Source organism: Protomyctophum bolini (genome assembly GCF_963924005.1).
Source record: "Protomyctophum bolini genome assembly, chromosome: 3".
Lineage (NCBI taxonomy): Eukaryota > Metazoa > Chordata > Actinopteri > Myctophiformes > Myctophidae > Protomyctophum > Protomyctophum bolini.
Window position 1 is genome coordinate 13,753,907 of NC_137864.1, and position 23,186 is coordinate 13,777,092.

A 23,186-nucleotide genomic window follows, 5' to 3' on the forward strand; every position below is an offset into this window, starting at 1 on the left:
GGTCAAACAAGTGACACTCGTCAAGTGATGCCACAGACCCTGGGGAAGATGGTCTAAAGTCTGCCAACCAGTCCTGCAACTGTGAAAACTCAAAATCTGAAGACATTGATTCTGGGGAAAGGGGCCTCTCACGAGATAGCTGTTCCATGTCTGCTAAAATGGATTCTGGAGAATCTGGTCTAGCTCGTTCAAACAGGCTTTCAAGACATAGATCGGCCTCTTCCCAATCTGATGTATCTGACACTGGTGAAGGCGACCTATTTGCTAGATATCCAAAATTATAAACATAAACCTCCCATTTGAACTCAGGTATGGGTGAGTCAGGAGAGAGGGACCTAAATTCATCCAGAGATGGTGCGGAGTCAGTGGACTGAGGTCTTAATTCAGTCATCCAATAGTCGAGGAAAGACTGATTGTAATCATCGTGGGATGACCATGATTCAGGGGAAAGAGGTCTGATTTCATGGGCATCCTGTTTAACGCTAGGATCTGACTCCTTCAATTGGGCTCTACCTTTGACATCTGCATAGCTTAGATGTTCCACTGCTGACACTATTCTCAGTGCAGCTAGTGAATCGTTAATTTGCTGAGTTTTCTCGTGTGATGTGAATGAGTCTGGTGAGTCTGGCCTGCTTTCATCAAACAAGTCCTCCAAACAATAACCAGAGTACTCAATATCTGACACCATAGACCGAGGTGACTCAGGTCTACCTCCAGTATACTGTAAGTAGTAATTACAATGTTGATCGCTGACTTGGCCAACTGTTGGGTGGTCAGACAAGTAGAACTCTTCAAGTGATGACACAGACCCTGGGGAAAATGGCCTAAGTCCTGCCAACCAGTCCTGCAGGTGTGAATGATCCAAATCTGAAGATATTGATTCTGGGGACAAGGGCCTGTTACTAAACCTCTGCTTAAACTCACATAATTTTGGATAATCTGGTCCAGCATGTGATTGAACAGACTCCATTCTGAAGTCAGTCTTCCATTGGACCAGAGAAGACTCATGTTCTGTACTGTTGAATTCAGCATCAAGGTTTAATGTCAACGTCTTCGGAGAGATTGAATCCATGAACCTTAAATCATATTTGGGTCTGTGAACAAAGTTAAACACCACTGGTTCGGATGATGGTGTCACATCTTTAACTTGACCAGAGTCTGAGTAGGGATCATTAGCATTTGAGTAATCATCTGATGACTGAGTATCTTGTGGTGTAGGCCTGGTCTGTATAGCAACTCTGTGCTCATCTGAAATCATTGAGAGTGGTGATGATTGACTACTTCTAGAGTAATGCAAATAGTAATAAGAGTATTGCTTTTTAAGTTTGCCACAAATTGATGGCGAAAGACTGTATCCGTCAGCTGATGCTATGGATTCTCGTGATAATACAGGTGTATTTTGTCTATTCTCATCAGTCGTTGTTTTTGACTTTGGATATTCTGATTCAGGTGGCAGTTTGACTTCAAGTTGCCTTTCCTTTTCACCTGATATTTCCGAGTGTTGAATATGATTAAATGGCATAGAATCTGCATAAGCTAGAGATTTCGGAGATGGCAGAATCATGGGTCGTAGTTTTTCATCATACGATTCAAGAAAATATCCAGAGTTTTCGATTCTTGACAGTGGAGACACTGGTCTACTTTCAGAATATTTAATAAAATAATCACAATGTAGATTAATGAATTCCGATATTGCCAATTCAGGAGAGAGATGTCCCTCAGTTGATATCACAGATTCTGGTGACGATTGTCTAATATCTACCAACCAGTCCTGGAGATATGATGAAACAATATCTGTAGACAATGCTTCTGGTGACACAATTCTTTGACTTTCGTCTTTCCATAAACTCTCTTTACTCTTTAAATCTCCTTCACTAACTGATTTTAAAGTCTCCAAAGATACCTCACCTGGCTTTCCTCCTGAGTATAGTAAATAATAATCACAATACTGGCTCCTTAGTTGTGCTCTGTCTGCTTCAGAAAGTAACAGTTCATAGAATGAAAAACTGCATTGAGATGCCTCCGATTCTGGAGAGGAAGATCTGATGTCCCTCTCTGACATCTCTGTTTCAAAGGCATCTGGCTTGTTCCAAGACAATCGTTCCTTACAGCTATCTATCTCAGTGTAGTCAACATCCAAATGCAAAGGTAAAGAATATGCACTTGAATTTGAATGTAGATAGTAGTCTCCTGAAATGAACTGAGAACCTGGACTACTATTCGTGTTTAGCTCAGTCTCACAGCCAGGGAATCCTGTTCTATATGATGGTATCTGTAGCACAACAGAGCCTGGTGAATCAGCTCTATTCTCATAATACAGCTCGTGTAGACTTAATTCAGCATATTCTACATCCGACATCGTTGAATCTGGAGAATTTGATCTATCTGACCAAATAGAAGACTGATCCGCGAGCAAGAGACATGTAAATTGGGGGACAGGAGAGTCAGGAGACAGGGTTCTGTATTCATCAAGTGATGTGAGAGAAGCAGGTGAATCTACTCTTTCCTCTTGAGTTAATCCTTCCAGACAAATATCTGAATATTCCCAGTCGGAAGTTTCTAACTCTGTTGAAGCTGACCTATTTCCTGAGAAAAGTAAATAATAATCACAACACAGTTTGTTGTATTGGGGAAACGGTGAGTCAGGAGAAAGAGACTTATGCTCCTCAACAGACGCAACCGATTCTGGAGAAACTGGCCTTGTGTAGGTGGACAAATCATCTAGATAAGCACGATTTCCATCATCTGAACATATTGATTCAGGGGACAGCGGGTACTTTGTAACAGAGGACAACTGTACAAAATCCCACCCCATCTCAGTGTCACTGTCTGAACTGACAAATTCCATGGAATTAGCGAATGAATCATTTGAATCATTATATTCCGTTTCCGAGAACACAGATTCAGGGGAATCTGGTCTTTCTTGTGGAAACAAATCCTCTTGACATAAATCACTGTAGTCCGGGTGAAAATAGACTGACTCAGCAGAATAAGAGCTATGTGTAGACACAGAATATTCTGGTAATAATGGCCCATACTGTGGAATGGGGGAGTCTGGGGAAAGACGTGTATATCGGTCAATAGATATGTCTGAGTCTGGTGAACATGCTCTACTGTCAGGGAACAGGTCTTCAAGCCAAAACTCATCACAATCTATATCTGAAGTCACAGGTGAGGATGATCTATACTCCCCCTGTATCATTGGACACTCTGGTAGAGGTGGACTATACTCGGGCACTGGGGAATCAGGAGACAGTGACCTGTACTCATTCATAGATTCATAGGACTCAGGTGAACCAGGACGCAATTCATCAGAGAACTCTGTAAGATAATATGAATCTAGCGCACTGTCTGAGTCTTCCCAACGACATGCTGGCTTTTCATACTCGTACATAGCTTTTACATAAGATGCTTTATATTCGAGAAAATGTAATTCAACCTCTGGTGATCGACTCCCATCTGAGAAATACATCTCATCATCTAACGAATCATCACAGTCTAATGAATCAGCATAGTCTGGAGATAAAATCCTCCTTTCCCCCAAAGGAGAGTCAGGTGACATTGCCCTATAATCACTAATTGACATCACAGATTCAGGGGATAACATCATAATCTCTTCTTTCTCAGAAAACGGTATAAATCGGTCATACTCATTTCCAGATGCTATTTCTTTTCCAGGTGCTTGTGATGTGAGTTGGGTGATGGGCATAGCAATGTTGGAAGTAATGGCCGTTTGCTTGTAGGATGTTTTTGCCCTGACTATTACACTATCACCATCTGGACTAGCAGAAGAGAAACTAACGTTCCTCTCAGTTGAGACAATTTCCATCGGACTAGATCCACTAGATGTCATAGTTTGTTTCATCATGCTGCACTTAGCTGTGTTAGTAGGCTCAGTGGAGTGTACTTTGTGTAATTTTGAAACCTCTCCAGGTTCGTCAATGAAGGACATGCTCTCGGGATCATCTTCCTGATCACCTGAGGATTTAAGACTTGCCTTGTCATGACCATAAAGCATTCTATAAAAGTGGGCTCTGATCTCATCTATATGTTCCTGAGAGACCCTGCCTTTTTGATCCTCATATCTGTCTTCTTCAGTCATAGGGCACTGCTCAGAAAACGTAGCCTTGCTTGTGCTAGGGGGAATTTCTCTGCCAGTGGCTTTATCTGACTTGGGCTTGGCTTTAGGAGTAAAGTTAAACAATGCAGTGGAGACATAAGAACCAACTTGTGGTGTATCACTAAAAAGACCCCAAAACTCATTGAAGTCTGCCTCAGCTTGGTCTGATTCAGACTGGCTTAAACCAATGTCTTTAGGTGCAGATATCCTTATAGGTGATTGCCATTTCTCATCTTCATCACCTCTCACCAACTGTGGGCTCTGGCAGGAGTCATCTTGGACTTTGCACTCCGCATCAGCTTGCATTGGCCTGGTGACACCCCCTAGGGGTGTAACTGCAACACGTTGATTGTCTTTCCCTCTGTACTGGGGGACATCTACCTTAGATCCTAGCCTCCACAGGGCTGCATCTTTTGAGCAAGGAGACACACTTACTTGCTCATTGATGCCATCATTAGTTGTAGATTCTCGTGCAATGGCATCCTCTGATGTCCAGGGGTTAGTGTTCAATTCACTGAAAGATAAAATAGGCTGGGTCATAAAATATGATTCGGCAGAAATGCTAAAGAGACAGACGGCAGACAGACGGCAGACAGACAGACAAGACAGACAGACAGCGCTCCACCACTAGCTCAGTTGTGAAAGTTTTTTTAGGTGATATTTTAGCTTATTTTATTGTGTTTTAGGTTTTTATATACATAAAATGTATAAATAACGGTAATGGGTCGCACACACCAAGACTGCATTTCAGTAATTTATTCTTGCATTTTGGACAGGAGACCAAAATGCAGTGTCCACTGACACTGATGAAGGCTGGATAGCCGAAACGTTTATCTCCTGTCCAAAATGCAAGAATAAATTACTGAAATGACCCATTACTATTATTTATGTGATATGATTTGAACAGGTAACGCACCTTAAGTCAGAGCGCGGTGGTCACATGAAGAGTTATCTAGGTTTTTATATACACCTTAATTCGTTTTTATTTTTTTTCTTTTGTCATGCCATTGTTTTTAAACCCTGGTACAAACAAAATGTATTTTTGTTATTACGTTAACTTGTTGTGGCAACAATCTGACAACTCGAGTATCCAGAGTAATTTTGAATAAACGTACTGTGGGATCTCTAGTTCCTCCAGCAGGTCACCGTGCATGCTGTCTGAGTGGGTGTGTCCAGCAGCCTCCGCCCAGGAAGGCATGTCCAAGAGAGAAGCCACCGACAGGTCCTCTTCCGAGACAGCAGGGGGCGGTCTGCGGTCTGACTCCACCTCCATCAGTCGCACCATTCTAGGGCTTTCTACTTCCTCTTGCACTGAAGATAGTGCTACCGACACTGCGATAAGGAAACCTTTTTATACATGTGTGCATTGTGCACACGTCCACACATTTATATTTTGGGCATTACTTGTTGCTGTCGGGCAGAGACCTTTTTTTGTAAATGAATGCCCTAGCTACTTTTGGAAATCTACAATCTCTGAAAACACTTTGCGATGCGAGGCATTGTAAGCTTGTAGATCGTCTTTTACACAATTTAATAATAAAAAAGGAGCGGTTTCCACCTGACAGCACCAATATACAAAGTGTAAGGCAAGTGCCATGATGACACCATTCAACCAACAATGTGCAGGTGGTCGAGTAAATAGAAGAATTAGAATTAGAATGTTAAGAAGACAAGTATGTGCTACAGAGTAACTAGGATAGCAGATACAGTATACATCAACTCTCATCTAAACAGCTGACTAGATGACTGTTTGGCGATTACAGTGTTATAGTGTGACAGCTATTTGTTTTATCATTTAGATTTTTCTTTTTATTAACTTAGATTGTGCCTTTGATTGATTGTTTGTTTTGTTTTTAAGTGTCAGTACCTTCACTGTGATCCAATGTCTTCTCTATCTCCGCATAGGTTCTCGATGTTTGCTCTTGAACAGACTTGTTCATTTGTGTTTCAATGAGATGGACGATGTCCATACGGTTGATCTTGGTCAGCCTCTTGATCAGACCGTCCTCTGTGGCCACAATAGCATTACATTAAAACATAAGCAATACATACAATGAAATCATGTTAAAAAATGAGTTTTCACCATTACTATCTATCACCATACCATAGCTATTTTAGCTAAGTGGAATATATAAAACATTGAAGACTGATTAAAGTAAATGTAAATTAAATTGAGCACAAAACGTTAATGGAATGATGAATGGGTTTGTCAGTTAGGCCCAAACCACACCAATGATTCGCCATGCAACTACTTGCAAGTACCTGCGACAGAATGGTGCTTAACTGGGCATATTATACGGCTTGGTTGAATGCTTGATTCTGATTGGTTAATCACAGAATTCAGTGTGTTATTTCCTGATAATGACTGCACCGCTCTATAACAGACCGAGGTCTAATCAAACGCTCGGAGCACCTGGCTGCAGCAGCTGCACTGCTTGGATTTTATGCTGTACCCAACATGACATGAAAAATAAAATGCATTTCAGGTCAAATTGCCCCAGATTCTCTGAGCTGTATTGGTTGCCCTTATTTAAAGTGGTACCCTCCTGGTGGTCATGGCCAGTGTGGTATGATGTTGGACTGTACCGTTTTCAACCCTTAAAGGGTGGAACTAATGTGAAATATGCACTGGAAACAAGGAGACCTAGCTGTGCCTTTGCAACGAACACAGGGAAATGGCTAGAATCATGAAGTGGCCCAATACATCATTTACTAACTAAAAAAAGTGATTTTAGTGTTCAGTGGCTCTGTGAGAACGATGTACCTGTGGCATGCTTTCCTTCCTGTTCAGTCCAACGTTGCAGAAGGGCGTGGCTCTGCTCCTGGAGGGAGTTCGGATTCTCTGTCCTCACCAGCTGGATCTCATCCTCATTGAAGTCCAGCTCCCGTGCTAGCTCTAGCAATTAAATAAAATCACACCCGTGTGAAGTGAGGGGCGTACATCAACATACATCATCATGGCATAAAATAGACACTCTATATCTTTATTTGCCATTTTTTACTATATTAAAACATTTTAAAATAGTTAATATAGCTGATCTACAAGCTCACAACATGTCAATGGAGATTGGCTAGTTGAAAATGTTTTAAAATAGTAAAAAATGGCAAATAGGTTTAGATAGTGTGTGTTCACACTATCACCCCTAAATGTAACATAATGTTTCTGTCTGATTCTACACATAATATTCTACACATAATATTCTACACATATTATATTCAGAAAATGTGTATGTGTTAGATTGTGTTTCACATAATGTAAATTCAGCTCTCCCTATAGCTGTACTGAAATGACATATCCCATTTTCAACAATATACAGTATAAAAATCACACCCGTGTGAAGTGAGGGGCGCTCTTAACATCATACATCAGCATACATCATCGCATTCCGGCCAATCACATCCTATGTCCAGTTTTTAATGTCACACTATGATGTCAAATCAATATCAATGGCATTTAATGTTTGTGTTAGGACAAAGTTTGTGTTTACACGCACACTAAAACCTGGACATGTGAGGGGATAGTGCCCCTCAAAAATGATATCATTTCAATAATGAGGATGACATTGGCAATTCATTAGATAACACAAAATAGAATAACAAAAACTAAAATACATATGCCATGGCGGCTTACCAGTCCAGCTGAACCCAAGAAGGTCTGCAATGATGGCTAGTGTCTCCTCTTTCCTGTCAGCATCATCCTGCCAATCCACTAGAAATGCCACCGGAGGCAAACATGACACCAATTGTCATCATAGCTCATGATCCAAGGTACAAAGACAACACTGACAACACAGCATTCAGCATTACAGGCCCCAGTCATCTTGAGTATACTTTGTCTACATGTACAGGTAACACCTAAGCCAGTGTTGTGCAAAAGTAGTAAAAATAGATGATCTACAAGCTTAGAACAACCGTAACACGCTGTGAGCTTCTAGATGCGCTATTTTTGCAATCATTCAAAGTTTTCCACACTATTTGAATATTTTCACCTATGACATGCCCAAAATAGGAATGCCAATTTGAAAGTGGTGGAAATAGATTTGTAAACTGTGGCCTCTATGTTATAGGCTGTAATATGTGAAATCAAATGGAATGGATACTGACACAATGGTGTGATTTTTCTTTTGTCATGCTCATGAGGTTATGTGTTGGTGGTTTTCCTATTTCATCACAAACTGTGCACATCTTATAGGTTAACCACAGCATAAGCAATGAAAGCGCCATAGTAAAGCTGCATTAGTAATTAAGTTATTAATAAGTGGATAATATACGAAAACTGTGCTTCACAATGCCTACTCAAGCTACTGAAGAGCTACTGTAATAACAAAGCCAGCCAATCTTGAGATTGTGTGTACATATACATACTGTACATACATATGGAAACAAAACAACAAGAGAGACAAAATACACCACAATGTAACAAAAGATAACATGAGAAACAGAAACATGTGACACAATGAAAGACAGAAACACATGACACAATGACACAGCTCACGATAAAACAACACAACATGAAATGATTTAAGGTGGAAATTGAGAAAGAGAAAGAACAAAAAAGATTGTTTAAAGGGAGCATAGAAAGAGCAAAGGGAGGCGAAACCCATTAACATCTGGGAATACCTTGCGTATGCTCTGGAGTTTGGTCATCGCTGATTCTCTGCATCTGAGTTTCGACTGTGTCATCCCAGATGGGCCTGGACTCAAATACGTCCTCTGTGACAGAGGATGGTCGCACACGTGGCAAACGTCTGACCTCAGGATCTGAACAAGCCTGATTGTCATATTTGAAGATAACAGAATCTGGACTCCCGTGATCAGCACTGTTGATATCCTCAGCATCCAATGACGACCTGTTAGATGGCTCCTCAGTCAAGGAGAGCTGATCTCTGCTAGTTTTAGAAGTGGAGGAGGATGAGTGAGGAGTAGATCTTTGCTTAGTAAAGACAGGGAGTCTGGAAGGAGGACATTTGGATTTCACAACGAGATGGTCACTGTTCGAATGACCTCTGTTGTCTGTACTACAGCCTTTTTCTGGCTCACCATCAGACTGAGCCCTGGGCTTTGAGTAGGTAGAATCATCCAGTTTAAGTCTCTGACTCTGGCTCCCTTCAGGTATCAGTGTGACAGTTTTAGAACCACCATTATCAATATATATATTGGCTTCTTCTGATATGACAGGAGGCGGTGCTGCAACGTCACCGGAACGTCCTACGTTACTATGAGTTGAAGCAGGCATTTCGATAACCGAGCACTGGTCCTCTTCATCTTCCTCGTCCTCTGGAGAGGATTCAGACGAATCCTGTCTCTGTTCTGAGTACACAGAGCGGGTAACAGTTGACGTGGCTGATTGAAGGTCAGCTATGGTAGAGTCTAGGTAGCCCAGTCCAAGATCTTTTGGGCTTTCAGCTTCACTATGAGCATTCATTAGGCTCACCAAAGACGTTGGGGAGCCCAACTGAACCTCTGTGGAGCTTCCAAGATCAGACTGAAGGAGTGAGTGTTCACTTTCAGCCATATCAGTTGTGGTTTTAATGAGAGTTCTAGGTTTAGGAACTGGAACCTGTTCATGGGAACCATCAGTGACAGATGAAAGTTGGATCTCTTGGAGGGGGATCTCTGTTCCAGAAATACTGTAATCTAGCATAATGTGATCTGTTTGATCTTCTCCAGCTTCCTCTGCAACAACCTCGTCGACTGGGTGTTCCCCTATGTGAAAGAAAGCATATCCATCTTCTTCAAAACTTCTTCTAGTCATGTCAATGGCACCTCCTCTGGTCATTTCAAATAGTTTTCCCTCCTGAAACTGAAATGGGCTGGGTGTCACCTCTTCGGATGGAGTTCGACCAGGTGTCGTGTCAGGTGTTCGTTTGTCATCTACAAGACCCATAATCCTCTGTTCCTCTGCCTCAACTCGTGCATTGAAAGCTACATCGTCGTCATCATCCTCACCCTCTTGGGTTGCACACCAGGGCACTAACTCTCCAACAGCAACATCTTTCTCCAAGCAATGTATCTGTAGCATTGCATCCTCACTACCAGCAGCTACTATGTCTGCATCAAGTTCATCAGTGCATGCTTCTAGTTTGGATGCCTCCTCCGTCTCTATTGATTTTGAACGAAGAAAGTGAGGCTCACTGATAGAAGTTGAGCGATCAGGCTCACTATGCTCATCTTCTGTTAAAGCTTTCTCAGACTCCATATCTTCAGAAATGTCCATTTCTATTTTTGTTGAGGCTTTCTTAGACTCTTCACATTCTATATCAAACCTCTCCACCTCTCTGAGACTGGGAGTTAAAAATGGTGAACTTTCACCTGATCGACTGAAACAACCTATGTCTGTACTTGAATTAATATTGGTACCCTCAACATTTTCATGAGTAACGTCTGTCACATATTGTTCTGAGACCTCCTCTACAACATTGTGGGATGAAGGTTGTTTAACTAGGCTACCATCTATCACTAAGGCATCATCTTTTTCATCTCCAATTTCTGATATTGTAGAGACCTCAGAGGATTTGTTGTTTATTTTGGCATCATGTTCCATTTCATCAAACATTTTTATTTTAGCAGCCATTATAAACATCTCCTTGTCTGGGGTAAATTGCCTTTTGGCAGCATTGTCCTCTTCTTCTTCATCATCATCTGTATTATCTTTGCCTGTTGAAAGACCAGCTGAATCAGACATTTTGAGGACACTACTCACTTCGCCATCCATACAACTTGTTGATGAGAGAAAAGCTAAGTGTTCCTTCCTCCCACTTTCCCCTTGGTGTGTGTGTTGAATATTGTCCTGCTCATCGTCATCTGTGTAAATATCTTCATCATAAGCAAAACAAGACTTAAACTGGGAGGCATAATCCTCATGCACAGCTGTCTTTCCTGACAAATGGAACCGTTTGTCCTTTTCTTGAGTAGGACTTCCGTCTAAAGAGTCTGGACTTGGGGAGTCTCTGGTGGGGCTTGGCTCAATAGAGTCAGGGCTTGTCTTTGTGGATCTGTCCTCTGTGATAGGGCTTGTCTCCAGCGAGTCTCTTTGAGAAGACTGTCTCCCTAGCCCATCAGAAATCACATTGTGCCGGGTCTGTAGGTCCACAGGTCTTTGTGGTGCAGAATTACTGGATGCTAAGTGCTCCATTTCAGGTGTTTTCTGGGCAGGTTCAAAGACATTTTGGTCAACGGTTACTGCTGTGCCATCAGGTGGTGAAACTGCAGAGGAAAAACTTTTACAATCAACCCCACCTGACTGACCTTCTGGAGCCTCAACTCCATGGGATACGTCTTTCTGGGAGCCAGTCTCCACGTCTGCAATGATGCTATCTTTCTTGCTGTTCCTTGTCAGGACAACTTGTTCACAACTCTCATGAACAACATCCTCTATTGGATGGCTTTGGGACTCCACAGGCCTCTCATGTAGATATTGATTCAAGTCACTACTGAGTATTGAGAGCATGCCTGACATTTCTTTCTCCATTGCAGGTTGTTGGTGCGAAATCTTTCTTTCAATCTGGACCTCTTCAAACAGCTTCTCCTCTACGAAAGAAGGGGTTGATTCTTTGGCTTGTACCTCCTCTAACGGTTTTTCGTCTTTCTCTACATCAGTCCTATCCGCCATATCAATAGTGTCTCCTATTGGTGTTTTGTCATCTGCCGTTTGAATCTTTTGCTTTTCATAGGTGGACGATAGCACCTCATTAGAATTGTCCTCTTTATGAAGAACAACTTCTTCCCACTTCTCCTCGACAACATCTTTCGCTGAAGGCCTTCTGATCAGAGGCCTCACCTCTAAGTACTGGTCCAAGTCACTGCTTAGCATTGATAGCATGCCTGAACTATCCTTCACTGTCGTAGATGATTGATATGAGACTTTTCTCTCTATCCGAACCTCTTCAAATGGCGACTCCACAGAGGGGGTCATTTCATTGGCCTCTCCAACTTCACTTGTTGCTATGTCATTGCCTGTAGTCTCATGTTCTCTCATCACAAAATCTGTCTTGCGTGTTGTATTCTCTACTGTGGACAATATATGTTCATCCATCCTTTTCTTGCTGTCCTTTGTCAGAATGACTTGTTCAAATTTGTCCTGGACAACGTCATTCTCAGGAGGCCTTCCGACAACAGGCCTCTCCTCTAAGTACTGGTCTAAATCACTGCTCAGCAATGACAGCAAACCCGAACAGTCCTTCACTGTTGTAGCTGATTGATATGAGCCTTTTCTCTCTATCCAGACCTCTTCAATTGGCAACTCAACAGAGGTTGGGGTCATTTCTTTGGCCTCTACAACTTCAATCTTTGTTATGGCATTGCCTTCAGTCTTCGTTTCTGTCTTGTGTATTGTATCATCTACTGTGGACAATTTATGTTCATCAGTGGAGATGGTGAGAATTTCTTTCTGGCTGTTCTTTGAAAGAATGACTTGTTCAAACTTTTCCTGGACAGCATCCTCCTGTGGTTGCCGAACAGCAACTGGCCTCCCATCTAGGTACTTGTCCAAATCACTATTCAGGAGTAACAAGATGCCTGACATATCTTTTACTGCCGGTGATGCCAGGTAATCTTTTTTTTTCTCTATGCGTACTTCTTGGAGCCGGGGCTCTAAGTTCATTTCAGTGTTTTCCATCTTGGCCTGTATGAGTTTAGTGTCAGTTTGAGAAGGACTTAATTCTTGTGCATTGTCAATTGTTGCATATCCTAAAGTCACCTCATTAACTCTCATTTCCTCTGAATCTGTGGTATAAACATCTACTCCCACAGTGGATGTTAACTCAGGGCTCATTTGAGGGATCATTGCCATCCCTTCATGTTTATCACTCTCTCCTGAGCTGTAATGTCTAATGTCTATGCTGGCATCTGAGAACACAGCCATACCTTCAAGCTTGAGACTCTCAGGGCTTTGGTCCTTGTCTGACATCAGATTTTCAGTCGGAGAGACAAAGTCCTTACTATCGTTTTTCATACATGGGCTGAGGATAGAGACTGGACTCACATCAGAGTCAGAGTCCAACTGATAGTTCACATCCCCTGGCTTTGACGTCTGTTTGAACAACTGATACTCTGGACTTTCTTCAAGCTCAGCCTTTATGTCAGCACTGAAGTCTTCAGAGGGTCTGCGATCAGGGCTGATTTGCATGTCTTCAGACAGCCTCCTACAAGTCTTACTGGATGGTTCCTCTAACTGCACTGTGATGAAGCCCTTCCCTGACAACTCTTTCTCCACTTTATCTATACCTTGAATAGTATTTGATTCCTCAGAGCTCTTTATCAAGTCTATTGCTTTCTCTTCTAGCCTTATGTTGTCAAGTGTCTTAACATCACTCTGTGGGAAAGAAATTGTAGGAGTTTGAGTTTGTAGTGGTGGACATTCTGTGTTGTCACTTTCAGCTGATTCAGCTGATTCTGGTTTCACGAGTGAGCCAGACAAACCAGCCATGGCTTTATGTTCAAAAAGACCTTCTTTATTTTTTGAAGGGTCCTGCCCCGTCTGGAATGCTTTCATTAGTTCTCTGACAGACATAGTCTCCTCCAATCTCTCTGTCTGAGACCGGGGGGATTTAGGAGACTTAGGAATTTCAGGAAGTTCTGGCATATCTGACTCCATCTTTCTTGTGGCACTGAAAGATTTGGTTTGAATGACTGATGACTGAGGAAAAGACTGGCTTTGCTCCTCTTCAACTTTTTTCTGTATAGCTCTGACCCTATCCTTTATAGATCCAATAGATGTCTCAACCACACGAGGAGATTCTGGTGGCTCCTGGACCGGGGGAGGTGCAAGGCTAGTCTCTCCCAGAATAACATCCCCATCCAGGGACTCCTCAGAGCTCATCCTATCCAACTCTCCCTCAGACATGCTGCATCCAGAGCGTTCCCTATCTCTAAGTTTTTTCCTAATTGGTTTCTTGATATCTGGTGGACGCCTTTTGCCATCACGCTTTAGAACAACCTGCTCAAATCTCTCCTGGATATTGTCCTCTTGAGAATCACTTTTCATTACAGGTCTTTCTTCTAAGTAATCGTCCATGTCCATACTGAGGTGTGTGACCATGCCTGACATGTCTCTGACCTCATATGTAGGAAATGAACGGCTCCTCCTCTCAATATAAACCTCTTCTAATACAGGTTCCTTAGTCATAGAGGGATTCTCCATTTCAGAGAGTAATACCCCGTCCTCTCTGCTAACAGTACCTCCTTCCCGTAGAATTTCTCCAACTTTAAGCAGCTCCTCTTTAAACTGTACTACTATCTCAAAAGGCTCCCCTGTTACATTGTCTGCAATCATTCTCACTCCAGCAGCCCCCGTTTCATCGGCTGAGGTGGAGAATTCCATTGGTTCTGTTGTCAAAATGGCAGTCACTTTGATGAGGTCATGCTTCATGTCTGACACATCAGAGAGGAGGTCAGGGCTTGCCAGTGTTGCAGGATCAAGAGGTTGATTGGTCTGCAGGGAAAACGTCTCCGTTGATTCCGTTTCATCATCTTCCATTTAAAAAACAATGTTCACAACCAAAGAGGGTAAAGAACATAAGGGAGAAATGAAGTAGGGGAAGAGAAGACATCGGAAAACTGTGGTCAGGGCAGTGACATTAAAATTCATCTTCAGTTCAGAGAGTAAGGAGAAGACTGACAGGATACGGGACAAAGGAGCCTTGAGAAGGAAAGGATTTGGACAAATCCAAAGAGATTGGGAAGGGACAGGAGCAGCGATGGCAGAAGCGAAGCAAACAGAAGAGGCAGAGGAGGAACAAAATTATAGAATATGAAGAAGACATAACTTGGGTGTTCATGTTTGACAAGTAGAACACAGGAAAGTAGGCTACAAAAAGAATCCATGGGAACAACGGAGAGATCTGAATATGGATCCAATGGACAGAGGCATAACAAACAAAATATCTCAAGATTGTTGTTGACATGAAGAGTCATGTCTACTTACAAATTAAAACGTCAAAGCAGAGAAATCATAGTAAAGCTATATTAGTAGGGTTAGAGGAATAACTATGAATAAATATCGACTGAATGAATAAATGTATTATATGGGTATACTGCAAACGTTTGAACCTTTACCGATTGATTAATCACAACCTTATCATTAGAATTTGATTTGTTATGACAAAGCATTCCACATTTTTGTATCAAAATGAACATCTTTTACACAGTTGTAGCAACTTAATATAAAAGATGGACACATTTGTGTCTCATTGTCACCACTATGTCACCACAATATCGCATAATATGGTATATCAGGTATAAAATTATGATTACATAGTGCTACTGATATGTCTTTTGTGACCTCAATGACCCATTCACAAGAGACAAAATGGTTGTGTGAATATGGTCTGTAGCTGTATGAGGCTCATACAAAGATGACGTCAGTCAGGGACATCTGAAGACAATAACTATGTAATGAATACATAGTTCATAGTAAAACATGTATGAATGCAAATAACTGAACTGTATTCAGTGGAAGTCAAATATGTTATTCTACTCAAAGTATATGTTAATGGAGATAAGAATGACTGAAATCATACAGAAAGAATTATGAAAATATAATCAAAACCAACAAATGTCAAATGCAAACAACGTGACATTGTTTGTATATGGGTGAAGTTATTTCCATGCAGAGCAAAGGAAGTTGGCATGCTATTGTTAAAAGGGTTTCAGGAAGTGACTCTTGAACAAATGGAAAGGTCAATGGAATATTCTTATCATTGGTTGAGTCCACAAAATTTGTATTTTCACGAAAGATTATTTCAAATCACTTTAAAATTGATTACAAATATAGTCCACCCCCCCCTCCCCCCACAGTATTCCTTTGATCTTTACATTTCAAGTCAATACAAAGGTGTAGAATTACTGCAGAAAGATTAAAGTGCAACATGGATGGGGCTTAAAGAGAGGGGAATGCAATGCATATCAGCCTTAGCATAGCGGCCAGATACCAATAGGTAACTGTACACACTGTTAGTAGAGAGGGTTATTATACTTTATTATACATTGGCACATATTACAGGACTGGATTTATCATTATGTTGTTTCAGGATACTATAGTTAATTGTGGTTCCCTTAATTGTGGTTCCCTGCGGTTTTGCATCTGGCTTCACCCCTTCATACAGTATGTAGACACTAGACATGTTGCATGGGCCCATGAGCAACACTAACCATGTCATACGTGGAAAACATTTATGGACATAATTGTTCTAATTTAATACCTGAAAATATGACACCTTAAGAGACAAGAGGTTTTTGTAAGACACACAACTACAATACATGAAACTAATAGAAATCTCAACTTACATTTTTTGTCACTCTTCTCACTCTGTAAGAAAGGATGCCCCCAAAAAAATCATAGTTAGATATGACTCCTATTTTATTTATAGTTTTTTTTTTCTTGGGACAACAGTATCATGTAAACTACTTACCTCATCATCTACATCTTGGTCTGAATCAGACTCCTGAGGAAGTGAATACAACAGAGAAATTACAAACACTTACTCCTATTATTAGTAAGTATACCCAGTGAATGAAACTGAGATTGACCTTAGAGTATGTTGGGAGGGTGATATTGAGGTTGCAGATTGCATTGTGGTTAAGACTACGGTAAGTCCGTGGTTCCTTGGTGAATGACAGACGACCACATGGCTCCTGGGCTGTGTCTCGAATCTGTCAGTAAAGTCAGGTCCACAGCCCATTAATTACATGAATGCTGAAATGCGTGTCTCAAACAGAGAAATTCCAGAGATGTACATGCATAACCTTACCTTGATGAACAGGGCAAGACGGTTTTCTTTGAAGGCGAAGAAGCTGAACACATGGTGCTGTCCACTTTTGGTAAGAGGCACCAGATTTCCGAAGCAGTCTGCGTATATTGGCTTTCCCTCTAGCACCTGACACAGAATATAACCAAAATTATAGGAAATAGGAAATCATAAAATCATAAATATGTTTTGTCAATTCATATGCTGGCCATTTTCTTATTAAAATGCAGTATGTTAAATCACTAGCACTGTATAGCACTGTTATGAAATGTGGTTATGTGGTATTCAAGTTGGCATTCTAACTGGGCTCCCCCAGAGTTAGTGTCCTTGAGCAAGACTCTGAAGCCCTAATTGCTCCCGATGTGCAGGTTGCTGCTTTCATGGTTTCCTCCGGCATCAGTGTATGAATGTGTGTGTGAATGGGTGAATGTAATGGACAATCTCTGTAAAGCGCCTTGGATAAAGGCACTATATACAGTAAATGCACCATTTACCATTTAGAAACCTTTACAAACATATTGGTGAAGAAATGTATTGGTAAGGAATTTATCCCCAGATTGTATTAATATCCCCTGACTATCTGCATAGTTCCTCCTTTACTTTACCTCCACTGTTGTTTTTTTTTTAAATGTTTTTTTGTTTAATTTGAATGGACAGACTGTCAGCCTACAGACAGTAGGCTGACAGGAAATGGGGAGAGAGATGGGGGGTGACATGCTGTAAAGGCCGTCGGGATCGGGATTCGAACCCGTGGCACACTGCCAGACTGGGTTACCAGCCACTTTTAGCTCCACTGTTCTGACACACTCCTCTGCCCTCATTAGGCTCCTCACCTCTACGTCTCTGCTTCGGGCCACCTCGGTAAAGTTCTCTTGCTGTTCCAGTGTCTTGTCCATCTTGTCGTCGGTCATGCAGAAGCAGCGCAGGCGGGCCTCGATGGGGTCCAGTGTCTTGGCAAATATAACAAACTTGGCCATGTAGGGAACACATATGAGCTCCCTGTACAGCTGGGTGGAGAAATTGACTGACTCCTGGATCTGCCGGCAATCTATCAGCCAGAACCTATGGGTTAGAATGAACAATCTATCAGCCAGAACCTATGGGTTAGAATGAACAATCTATCAGCCAGAACCTATGGGTTAGAATGAACAAGATTGGAACTTTCGAACAATCACTGTATCAGCCAGAACCTATGGATTAGAATGAACACAAATGGAACTTTCAATCACACACTTTTGTGTGGCAGATAAATGCTAATTGCATAGCAACTACTGTAGGTAAAAATACGAGTAAATAATACAGTCATGGACAAACCCTCAGGGAATGAGATAAGCATAGTAACATACACCGAGTGCTAGAGCACCAGTACTTAAGTACATTTCTACTTTTAACTCAAGTACAAATTTGACAGAGCAACCACGGCTGACATCATGTGAAAACTGAGGAGACTATACCTTGCTGATACGTTTGTGGTGAAGGATACGCATTGGTTAATAAAGGTGAGGGGTGTGGAGCCAGTAATGTCCTCCCATTGGGCTGGAGTGGTTCCACCTGAAACACAGAGAAAATAAATGCCTGTCAACAAAAAGCAACACATTTTAATTGCTTTAAAAAACAAATTGGACCTGGAAGTTTCCATGTATGCTCCAAATCTGGGAGTTTGAGGTCCTTACACTGGCTATAATACCCTCTCTTTTGTCAAGTCCCGCCCATGGTTGTGCCCCTCTTTCATGGTTGGACAAAAATCCTTTCTCTCCATCCACTACCATTGAAATAATGTGTTTTTCAGTTGCTTTGTATTGATATTCTGTGCGTTCAATTCTTATTTTAAACTTGGTGTCAGTAAAAAGGAACATCACAGGTAGAGCATGGTGACAGGGCATATCATGTTTGTTTTTAGTTTTTTCCAAATTCAACATAAACAAGGCAGAAAGAGCCTGCTGGTTAGTCAGTCAGGGACCAATCAGAAGTCTGACAAAGGGTTCTCTTCCTGTTCATTCAGTTCATCATGGGTATAATGTCATAACAATGTCAGGAGAAACTACCTTTTAAATAACAGAATTCATGTTTATGCTCTGTCAGGTGGTGGCAAAGGCTTGTCATGAACAAAAGATGCTGTATTATAGTATGTACAGTATGCACTGTAGTTAACAACATGGACCGGTAATTTCCCTCAACTTACCAGTAATACTGCACAGCAATCTCAAGGTGGTGTTCTCCCCACTAAACTCATTGGGTGCGCCATCATTGGGGCTCTTGGGAACCGGTATCGTCATTGTGATTGGCTTGTGGAACTTCCTCCTTCTTGGTTCTAGCGTCACGATTGGGCTGAATGTGGCCTTGTTACCCAGAATCTTCCTCACTAGCTCAATGTTGATTGGCTGTGCCTATGAGGAAGAACAAGAAACAGACTCATTATAGTTACCCCTACTTTATTGTGTCGTTTAGTGCATTGGGTATAAATAGGCAGTCCAAGGCAGTCCAAATCAGTTTTCACACTTTAACGTCTTATACATTTATATTTCCCCCCAAATATATATAGGCCTATACATATTTTTTGTCTTTTCTTTTTTTTTTTTTTTTTTACATTTTATCACATATATTGTATGGGTGTCCCTACTAGAATTTTCAGATGGGGGTCAAAGTTCTTTATTATTAGTGTCCCCCGGGGGGCAATTAGATTTGAGGCCAAATAGCAAAAACTCATAATTTGGGGGTCATTCTACCTGTAGTCCAACTCTGATCTTCTTGGTGAGGGCTCCCTCAGGGAAGACGGCCTGGACCTGGGGCACCAGGGTGCTGCTCAGCACCCCACCTTCCGGCCCAATCAAATGGCTGTCCTGCTTGATCCTCGACACTACCGCAAAGTACTGTGGGAAATCCCGCGTGATGATGCGACATATTCTCTTCTTCTCCAACTCCTCTGGGGAATCCAACTCTGAAAGGGAAGATGAGAGTTGAGAAGATACACCTTAGTAGTGTTGATTTTGACAGACATTTGATTTTGTTTTTGTCATAGTCTTTTGAGTATGTTAGTCTAGTTTTAATCTTATTCGACTATTTAAAATAGTTGATTTTGTCTACTAAAATGTATTTTGGCTGGCCTTGATGCCTGATTTTACACTTGGTTGTATACATGCTGAAAATAGCTGAGTGCACCCAAACATAAAATTACTGGTCTTTTAGTTCTACTACAACGAAATTGTCAATATATTTAGTTTTAGTCATCATAGCTTAGCTTAGCATTTTCTGAAAAATGTGGTTAGGCCTCAGGTGTAAATGAGTTAAAAAACAACAAACAACGACCAAAACGTTGCCCGATAAAATGCTGTAAGTGAAGACAGTGTGCAGGATTCTGATTATAATTACAAAACACACATTAACCACTTCAGCTCTACTGCCCAGCTCATAATCACCCTCATCCATGCCGTTGAGTATCTGGTTGAGCTCCTCCTCTGTGAAGTCACAGTGGTGCTCCCTCCAGCTCTCCCCAGTCTCACTCCTCAGGATCACTAGCTCTCTCTCTGTCCCCCGCAGAGCAGCGAAGTGGGGGATCTCCACTATCACAGGCCTGAGAAGAAATAATATATATGGGTGTCTGAGATGAAGCCATGCAATGTCAGCAGCAGCAGCAGCATGGCAACTGGGGCTGACTTACTGTAATGTGAGACAGGTTGGGAAGAAATAACAATTTGATTCTATTCAAAGAGAACGATAACAATCTTGTTTAAAAAAAAAAGAAAAATGCGTGCAGTGAAACAAGGGAATAATTATTGAAAGAAATTATACAAAACACACAAAACAATAAAATAATCCATTCCAGAAAGGTATCTGCGAACTCATAAGGGATAGACAAAGGCAAGCGAGAGTAACATAACATACATTATTTGCGTTCAATGAACCCTTGAATAGGGCAGAGTGGTGTGGAAGGGGATATGACTAGGTAGGGCTGGGCAATTCATCAAAAATATATCAAAACCGATATTTAGAACCAATAATCGACTTAATGCTGCTCATGTACGTAGGTTAATCAATGAATCAAGAAAGAAAAAATCAACAGGAACATCTTTATAGATTATACGTCACCGTACAATGATGGTGTGCAAATACAGTGAAAATAGCTGATCTACAAGCTCACATCGTATCACGATGCAACGTGTTGTGAGCTTGTAGATCTGCTATTGTAATTATTTATTCATTTCCATAAACGTGTCGCAATGGGCTAAATGTATACATGCCATTTTGGAAAGAACTTCCCTACTTCCTTCACACAGGTGTTACAGATGATACTAATGAAGGGTCCGTTCCAATCTGGTCAAACAGAGTCAGGGTGCTGCTATTTTGTGGCTCACTGGAAACACTCTACTACACCAGTGGGTCTCAACGTGTTCTTGAGTGGGTTCCAAATGGCCCTGTACGGGTGTGTAACTCTGAGAGTGTACATTTGTACACTCTCAGAGTTATGGGGGTCCTTGAAATGAAAAGGTTTGAGAACCACTGCACACTAAATGGAACAGTGCCTTAATTAGTATCATCGGCCCGGAAGTAGGAAGAGTTATTCTGTGTGCATAAAGCCCATTGGGGACGTTATGGCCCAGCCTTATATGACTAGGGTGCTAGAGGGGTGGTGTTGCGTCCATAATCCATTGCCCTACCCGAGGAACTTGGTCCCTGGAGGACCCAGCTGCAGGATGCGACTGACTAGGCTCTCACCCTCGTTCAGAGGGGGCGGGGCCGTGGGAAGGTGGAGCTTACTGATCCGTACGCAGCACAAACAGGGGAGCGGAGAAGAGAGCATGAACACACACGCACGCACACACGCGCACGCACGCACGCACGCACTCAATCATCATTCGCCTCATCATTCTACACACTGGCCACAGGGACAGTGAGTCATGCACGCAGTGGTGGTAATTAACAATGTACTGTACAGTTACTCATGTACAATACTTTATTGTACAATACTTTATTGTACATGTCCATTTTCTGCTATCTTATATTTCTACTCTACTACATAAATTGAATCTTGACCATCAGGTCCAATGTATTCATAAAAATCATGCATATCCCCGCTTTAACTACACATTAATGCGCCGATTATTATAAAGGCCCATTTTGCAAAGCCTAATTTACTTTTGCTTATAATAATAATAATATTATATTTAGATTCTAAAGGGATTTTCAAACGGGAAACGATATACCGCGCCTATAGTTCATTTCCAATGAGACCTGCGATTTTTTCCGAGGGGCAACATCGCAAGCGTATTTACGTGAGCGCGGTCCCGTGAATTTGTTGCGCGCGTGCTCGTATCGTGCACACGCCCGCGACTCACCAGACCTGGATTCTGTTTAGCATTTTTTTACGCTTGCGTTGTTGCGCCCCTCTTGAGCAGACCTGTAGCAGACCTGTCCTTGATCCATGGGAAAACGTCTGCGTTAATCACTGCCCGTTTGAAAGGAAATACTTGTGTATTCAACTTATGTAAAATGTTGAACTTTTTATTCTAGGTATTTCTTCTTTTAGTTGAATAAAATATCTGAGTACTTCCTCCACCACCGCACGCAGACTCAGAATGCACCGCATTCACAGTCACACATGCTTACCCCAGGAACTGGGCACCGGTAGGCCCCACTTCTATGATGCGTCCCGCCAGCCCCTCTCCTTCCACCATGGGGGGCATGGACGCCAGGCGGTGTCTCTTCACCAGCCTGCATGTCACCCGCGTGGGCGCCGAACACTTCCTGGGTGGCACGATGATGCGCAGGCCGTTGTGACGGCAGCCGCGCATGGCTCCGCCCCTGGCATCAACCATGAAGCTGACCAGGAAGCTGTGCAAGAAAGTTCGAACGTGGCGTCAAAAACTCTACGGACATTAGGAAAATAAATATTACGGATGTACTGTAAAATCCTTTACTCCGACAGTGTACAAATGGTAACCAAATGGAGGGTCACAGGTGTATGGGTCCATTTAGTTTAGATTTGTACGCTCTCAGAGTAGGCCTACCAATGCGTTATATTTGTACCCTCTCAGAGTTACAAATGGATAGATTAACAGTGAGGATTTTATCGTGTACTCAAACATGTAATATGCAGCTGACACGGAGGAACTTCATGCAGGCAAAGCAACTGAAACGGAGAAAGCACTGCTCCGTGACATCGACATGTGGCGATAGAACAACCACAATGTATCACCAGTGGCAAGAAAAGCATTCGGTTAGGGTTAGACAGGCGAGTGAGGAGAGCTTTGAACATGCTCTCCCGGGTGGATGTTTCGCATCATCAAAGAGGAAATTACGGCAGACCCAACTACTGGATGATG

The 23,186-nt window shown here is 42.0% G+C and overlaps 1 protein-coding gene across 1 annotated transcript in view; it reads right to left on the reverse strand.

The window, feature by feature from the left end:
• Positions 1-23,186, reverse strand: part of LOC308312245 (ankyrin-2-like) — a gene marked incomplete at both ends in the record, with an annotated part of 120,383 nt that overhangs the window by 43,713 nt on the left and 53,484 nt on the right. Inside the window, 20 exons of the mRNA XM_080758906.1 lie at positions 4,370-4,430; positions 5,236-5,443; positions 5,988-6,128; positions 6,885-7,016; positions 7,752-7,829; positions 8,741-10,072; positions 10,571-10,777; positions 10,880-11,170; positions 12,986-14,590; positions 16,406-16,427; positions 16,531-16,563; positions 16,649-16,771; positions 16,870-16,995; positions 17,700-17,928; positions 18,321-18,417; positions 19,049-19,253; positions 19,593-19,804; positions 20,283-20,437; positions 21,522-21,620; positions 22,471-22,695. Of these exons, the coding sequence (XP_080615032.1) occupies positions 4,370-4,430; positions 5,236-5,443; positions 5,988-6,128; positions 6,885-7,016; positions 7,752-7,829; positions 8,741-10,072; positions 10,571-10,777; positions 10,880-11,170; positions 12,986-14,590; positions 16,406-16,427; positions 16,531-16,563; positions 16,649-16,771; positions 16,870-16,995; positions 17,700-17,928; positions 18,321-18,417; positions 19,049-19,253; positions 19,593-19,804; positions 20,283-20,437; positions 21,522-21,620; positions 22,471-22,695 (5,581 nt within the window). The remainder of the gene's footprint in view (positions 1-4,369; positions 4,431-5,235; positions 5,444-5,987; positions 6,129-6,884; positions 7,017-7,751; positions 7,830-8,740; positions 10,073-10,570; positions 10,778-10,879; positions 11,171-12,985; positions 14,591-16,405; positions 16,428-16,530; positions 16,564-16,648; positions 16,772-16,869; positions 16,996-17,699; positions 17,929-18,320; positions 18,418-19,048; positions 19,254-19,592; positions 19,805-20,282; positions 20,438-21,521; positions 21,621-22,470; positions 22,696-23,186) is intronic.